This window comes from Asterias amurensis, chromosome 6 (assembly GCF_032118995.1).
Source record: "Asterias amurensis chromosome 6, ASM3211899v1".
Taxonomy (NCBI): Eukaryota; Metazoa; Echinodermata; class Asteroidea; order Forcipulatida; family Asteriidae; genus Asterias; species Asterias amurensis.
In genome coordinates, this window is record NC_092653.1 from 8,481,988 (window position 1) to 8,488,446 (window position 6,459).

At 35.8% G+C, this 6,459-nt stretch overlaps 1 protein-coding gene across 2 annotated transcripts; it reads left to right on the forward strand.

The window, feature by feature from the left end:
• Positions 1-226: 226 nt before the first annotated feature.
• Positions 227-6,389, forward strand: LOC139938462 (macrophage migration inhibitory factor-like). Of its 2 annotated transcripts, none has more exons than XM_071934003.1 (4): positions 227-315; positions 1,638-1,764; positions 3,327-3,496; positions 5,164-6,389. In XM_071934003.1, the coding sequence occupies exons 2-4, from the start codon at positions 1,657-1,659 to the stop codon at positions 5,237-5,239; spliced, it is 354 nt and encodes a 117-aa protein (XP_071790104.1). In that variant the 5' UTR covers positions 227-315; positions 1,638-1,656; the 3' UTR covers positions 5,240-6,389. The 2 variants fall into 2 exon arrangements, with proteins under 2 accessions (XP_071790104.1, XP_071790105.1); XM_071934004.1 differs by lacking the exon at positions 227-315 and adding an exon at positions 746-905.
• The last annotated feature ends 70 nt before the right edge of the window (positions 6,390-6,459 follow it).

A 6,459-nucleotide genomic window follows, 5' to 3' on the forward strand; every position in this document is an offset into this window, starting at 1 on the left:
TTATAAGTTTGCTTTGAAATAAAAAATCTTCAAGTATCTTCAAGTATCATCTGTTTTGAAATAGACAAATTTATGTTAATACATTATCATTAGCCCTAGTTTCTTTTGTTCCCTATTTGGTGTTGTACGAATTGAAATAAAAATAACTAAAGTAATGAACAAGAGAACACCCTCCAACTGTTTTTAGTGTAAGCTCTTCCAACATAACAGATTTCTGCCGGGTGGTGGCGCCTTAACTTTTTGTCACTCTTTTTGTGGATTGAAGGTTGAGTTGAGCATATTGTCGACTAGTCAAAAAGAGTTTTAAACTTTCAGGTGAGATGCAATTTTCAATAGCTAGTGTAGGGCAAGTAATACTAGTATAGCCTTAGAAGGATTCCCCTTAGAATGCTGTCTTTATAACTTTATATAAGTGGTATTTGGGACATTTTGGGGCGTGTTCGATTCACATGGATTGGACTGGTGGTTAGACCCATCATCATAGGCCTAACTTATGTTTTTTTTATTTTTAGTTATAGTATCGCTCGTAACTCATCGTAAGTAAGGAAAGGATGCGAAGGTCAAAGCTGCGGGGGAGAGAAGCTAGCTTCAGTTGCTCTTTGATCCATGGCATGATGCCAGATTTTGTTTACTCTGTCTGACCCATATTGACATAGGCCCCCTAACTCTATAAAATAATATGTCTGAATAATATAATGATATTATGATGATAGAGTTAAGTTATGTCAATATTGAACAGGCCAGGCAAAAATGGGGATGTGTTTTCACGATTGTATTAGTATTACCTGATTACAATAACTGTTTTGGTTGAACTTGCCATTGAATTGGTTGATCACTTGGATATTTTTCAGTATCCTGCCACCCATTTTTCACTCATTTTTACAAAAGAGAGATATCTCCTTGAGGTAAGTTTAGATACTATACTGTTTCATATCGAATGAAAAAGTGGTGGCGTGATTCGCAAACTTTTCCGATCACTTGGCCATCCATTGACCGAATTGGGAATGATCGCGAAATACACCCCCGAACGGTCAAGCTATGGAAATAGCTCCAATTCTGTTATTGTGTATATTTTCTATCTCGCCAGTTGTGTGCACACCCTTTCCTTTAAGGCACTGGAAACCTTTGGTAATTGTCAAAGACCAGTGTTGTCACTTGGTGTTATCCCAACATAAATGCATAAAATAACAAACATATGAACATTTGAACTCAATTGGTCATCACATTTGCAAGAGAATAATGAAAGAAAAAACACTCAATAGCATTACTTTGTGTGCTTTATTCAGATGCATAGGCCTAACAAAAAGTAACAGCTGAAGTCTTGTATTATTATAAATTCATGTGAGCTCTCTCAAAAACTATAACTTTAGGGGGCGCCGTTTCTTGCAATGTTTTATACTATTAACAGCTCTCCAAACAGCTCTCCATTGCTCGTTACCAAGTAAGATAATATGCTAACAATTATGTTGAGTGATTATCAGTAGTGTCCAGCGCTGTAAATAAGGACAAGCAGGACTTTGGCTAGAGAGGGTTGCATATAGTATTCTGATGCAATTGCTGTACATGTAAGTGTGTAAGCCAAAGGTATTGTTTTATTCTTGAATATAATCATGAGAATGTTTTGCAAACTGTTTTAGCTCCCTGTAACCTGTCAAGATGCCTTTGCTCGAGATCCGTACAAATGTCAAGAAGCAGAACATCCCTGGAGACTTTCTTCAAACTGCATCCAAGACCTTCCAGGAGACTATTGATAAACCAATGCAGGTTTGTGGGGGAAAAAACATGAATATTGACCTTTTACAAATCCCATCAAGGATGCTCAGACTATTCATATTTCAAGCAACTGCTTGATTGTTTTCCTTTTCAACAAGGTGTATTGTAATTAATTTTTTTGAGTGAAAATATCTTAAGGTAAGAGCATTTGAAATGAAAATATTTTTTTAATTTGTTTTAAGAAATATTTTCTGATTGATTGATTGATTGTCATCTTTGTCCCTTTGTTTCAAGATTCAAAGATTCAAATTTACATTGTAATTCCCAAAACAGGAAATTCACTTCTGCCTTTACAACATTAAGTGTTAGGAATACATAAGAAATTACAAAACACAGGAACCGTTTCAATACATAAATACATCGACTATCTACCAATTAATATGAAAGGAAGGACCTAAAAGTTTAACAAATTTGTCCTATAATACCTTTGGGAATAAAAAAAAGAGCCCATGTTGGTCACTGTGATATTGCATGGGTGAATCATCATATTCCAACTGTTCATTGCAATTCCGGACAGCTGAGGGTGAAAAATGCGTTGGCATACCGCACAGTTTGCCAGGGTAGTAGTTTTGGTACCTGAGTGATACTTGAATACTGGAATGCCGGTACTCCAAGATACTCTTATTACTCAAAGTCCATACTTGACTGGAAAATAATCTGGACTCGAAATCTTAAGCTCAATACTCAACTGAAAATGTACCCATACAAACTCCATTTTTAAAAGCCCATTGTCAAAAAAATACTTTCCTTGAAACTTTCTTTATATGTGCATTCATGCAAAATAAAGCTCTGGAAAAGTATTGCAGTTTTCTATGAAAAGCCTTTTCTTGTAGTTATCATATAAATACCACATGCCATCTGGAAATCAGTTTGTGTTTTAAACACACCACAAACCTTTCCTCTCAGTGAGACGAAAATTAGTTAAGCATGTACAATGGATTTACGCAACTCTCCTGAAAACATTGCTCTGTAATTTTCCCTTTTTTGGTCAAAAACTTGAAGACTGTTGAGGCTAAAACTTCTGCAGGCAAATTATATTACATACATCTTCATACACAGTGAGTTTGGATTCATGTCTTGGCTAAAAACTTGGATCAACAAAAGGTACCAAAACCCTTTTAAAGCCCCAGGGTTGTGGCCATGCGATTAAGACTGGAGAATTTAGTTAGTCGCGGCCGGGCGGATAAGAGTGCAGAACTCAAGCTCTGGTGTTTCTGTACAGCATAGTGTGGGTTCGAATCCTGGTCGTGACAATTGTGTCCCTGAGCAAGACACTTAAAGGAACTCGTTGCCTTGGATCGGTCGAGTTGGTCTATAAAAAGCGTTTCTAACCGTTTCTTAAAAAATGCATATGGTTAGAAAGACGTTTTTAAAGTAGAATACAATGATACACACAAATTTGCCTCGAAATTGCGTGGTTTTCCTTTTACTTTGCGAACTTTGTTCACATGGCCAAAACCCTGCTGGTTTTAAACTGCCATTTGAGGCAGTGTCACCATTCTGAAATTTCCTTGGTACAAATGACTAATTGTTGTGTAAATTCTCCCCACAAGTACATTGCAGTGATTGTGAGACCAGACGAGATGATGTCATTTGGAGGAAGTACAGAACCATGTGCAATGGTTGATTTCATAAGCGCTGGCAAGATCGGGGGAGAAGAAAATAAGAATTACTCAAAGGCGATCGCAGCACTCATGGAGAAACTTGGCGTGCCATCGGACAGGTATGTGAATAAGGGTTTCAACGTGACATTGAAAGCTCAAAGATCTTAGACTTGATTGAGTGAACCTAGGCCTTGGTTGACGCCGGGGCCTGGGTGCAAGATAAGGACTTTCTTTATAACTGTGTAGTCTGTTGCAAAGGATTGGTAAATTATGCATCACCATTGCAGTCTGTAGACGTTTATTATTTTAGGATGCTTTACTTTTGAAGGCACCGGTCACTATTGGTAATTACTCAAAATAGTTGTTAGCTTTAAAACTGATTCTTTTTAACTGTATAGTCTGTTGAAACCGAGTGCATTATTTCTGCTGACTGTAGATGTTGACTTTTTAGGATATTTTCATTTCAAAGGCACCAGACACCATTGGTATTTACTCAAAATAATTCTTAAAGGAACACGTTGCCTTGGATCGGACGAGTTGGTCAAAACAAAAGCGTTTGTAACCGTTTTTTATAAAATGCGTATGGTTGGAAAGATGTTTTAAAAGTAGAATACAATGATCCACACAAGTTTGCCTCGAAATTGCGTGGTTTTCCTTCTACTGTGCGAACTAACATGGTCGGCCATTTATGGGAGTCAAAATTTTGACCGACGTGTTAGTCGACAAGGTAAAAGGAAAACCACGCAATTTCGAGGCATGTTTGTGTGGATCATTGTATTCTATTTTTACAACATCTTTCTACCCATATGCATTTTATAAAAAAACGGTTACAAACGCTTTTCAAAGACCAACTCGACCGATCCAAGGCAACGTGTTCCTTTAACATTAAAAGTTTACTTGGTAATACTATAGAGCAATGGGGAGCTGTTGATAGTAAAAACATTTTGAGAAATGGCTCCCTCTGAAGTCTCGTATTTTTTGAGAAAGGGGTAATTTCTCACTCAAATATTAAAAGCATTCATGCCTTTTTTTAGGCATCTGGCTGAAAGCACACAAATTTGTGCAACAGGGGTGTTTTTTCTTTCATTATTCTCTTGCAATTTCAATGACCAACTGACTCTAAATTTGCACAGATTTGCTATTTTATTCATGTTGGGATGTTCCAATGTACCCAAGGTGTACAGTGCCTTTAAACTGATCCAAATCTTCTTACTGCATGTGATATACTGCCTTATTGTTTCTTTTTTTCGGTACTATTCTTATTTCTGTTTTGAAGTGGAAATTCATTCAACTTTCTATCGGCAGTCTTTGCTATCCATAACTGAATGAATCAAGGACGAAAACAAAAAACTTTTCTGGAAAACAAAGAAGGTTTACCGTCCCTTAGAAATACAAAGCTGAACTGTTGTTGTGTTTTTATTGTGTAATGTTGATATAGGGCTGTAAAAGATGTACATGTATTTGATTAGTCTATGTTAGATCTTTAGCGCTAATAGCACTCTTCACTACTGGTGTCACTTTTGCTCAAGATACCTGGCTGTCTAATAAACCCTCCACTACTTTTACTGCATCATCATAATTTTGCATATTATTTTGTCTGAGATATGGGTACTTAGCTTCTATCATTAAGCTGACCCAACCTTAGACCCTTACCCAAACCCCTAAAACTAGACACACACTTATTAATTCCCTGTTGCTAAGGAGTATTTGACTGCATCTAGCAATCCTATAATGAATATTTGTAATGATAATATTTGTTGTTGATTATTGTCTGTTTTATTAACAGGATGTACATCATCTTTACCGATCTTGCTCGGGATAATGTCGGATACAAAGGATCCACCATGGCAGCCATATTTTAGGATTCAGCCAAAAAAAAAAAAAAAACCCAATCTATGATGAATAATTTGGTATGATTCTTGCTTCTGCCAAAATGTTATTTAATGGTTAAATTGGGGGGGGGGGGGCAATGCTTTTACCAAATTCATTTAAAATGTCATGCGTTGCTAAGTAGTGTTTTATATTAGTGTAGCTTTCTCATAATTACTGAAATGTTAAAAATAGTGACAAAAGTATTAATTTATTGTAACAGTAAATTTGCTATAAATGTTTGCCTACTTTTCAAGCAAATCATTGAGTCCTGAAATATCCTTAATGTGTCATTATGTCCATCATTCATGCCCACAGATTTTGATTAATTTGTCAATTAACTCATAGCCTCAAATTTCCTTAATAATAATAATAATATATGAATCAATTCATATCCAATGCTTCAGTATACTGTCAATCAACTTCTGTCCACAAGTTTCCTTAACTATATTAATCAACTCATAACCTCCAATTTCCTTAATATCAACTCAACAGTCCTGAAATATCCTCCATAAATCATTCAACTCATGTCCACAAATTGCCCTAATATACGGTCTAGTAGACATGAAGAACCAAATTTTGTTTAAAGGCAGTTGACACTATTGGTAATTACTCAAAATAATTATTTTAGCATAAAACCTTTCTTGGTAACGAGTAATGGGGAGAGGTTGATAGTATAAACATTGTGAGAAACGGCTCCCTCTGAAGTAATGTAGTTTTCGAGAAAGAAGTGATTTTCCACGAATTTGATTTCGAGACCTCAGATTTAGAAATTGAGGTCTCGAAATCAAGCATCTGAAAGCACACAACTTCGTGTGACAAGGGTGTTTTTTCTTTCATTATCATCTCGCAACTTCGACGACCGATTGAGCTCGAATTTTCACAGGTTTGTCATTTTATGCATATGTTGAGATATACCAATAGTGTCCAGTGTCTTTAATCTACAAGTCTGAGTTATAAATTACTATATAAATTGAAAACAGTTTGCATGCGTTTGAGCACAGCCAAAGAGAAATATTAATTATTAAAGTACTAGATATTTATATGTTTTGCGTCACACAGTATTATTGCAGATTAATAACGGGGAACTTAAATTGTGTATGTTTTAATATATTATGAATAAAGAAAAACAAGAAGAATTCAGTCGCAGTGTGCTTGTGGTTTTGTTAATAATTGTAATCGTCGGTAACAGTACTAGTTTTGTGAACTATCG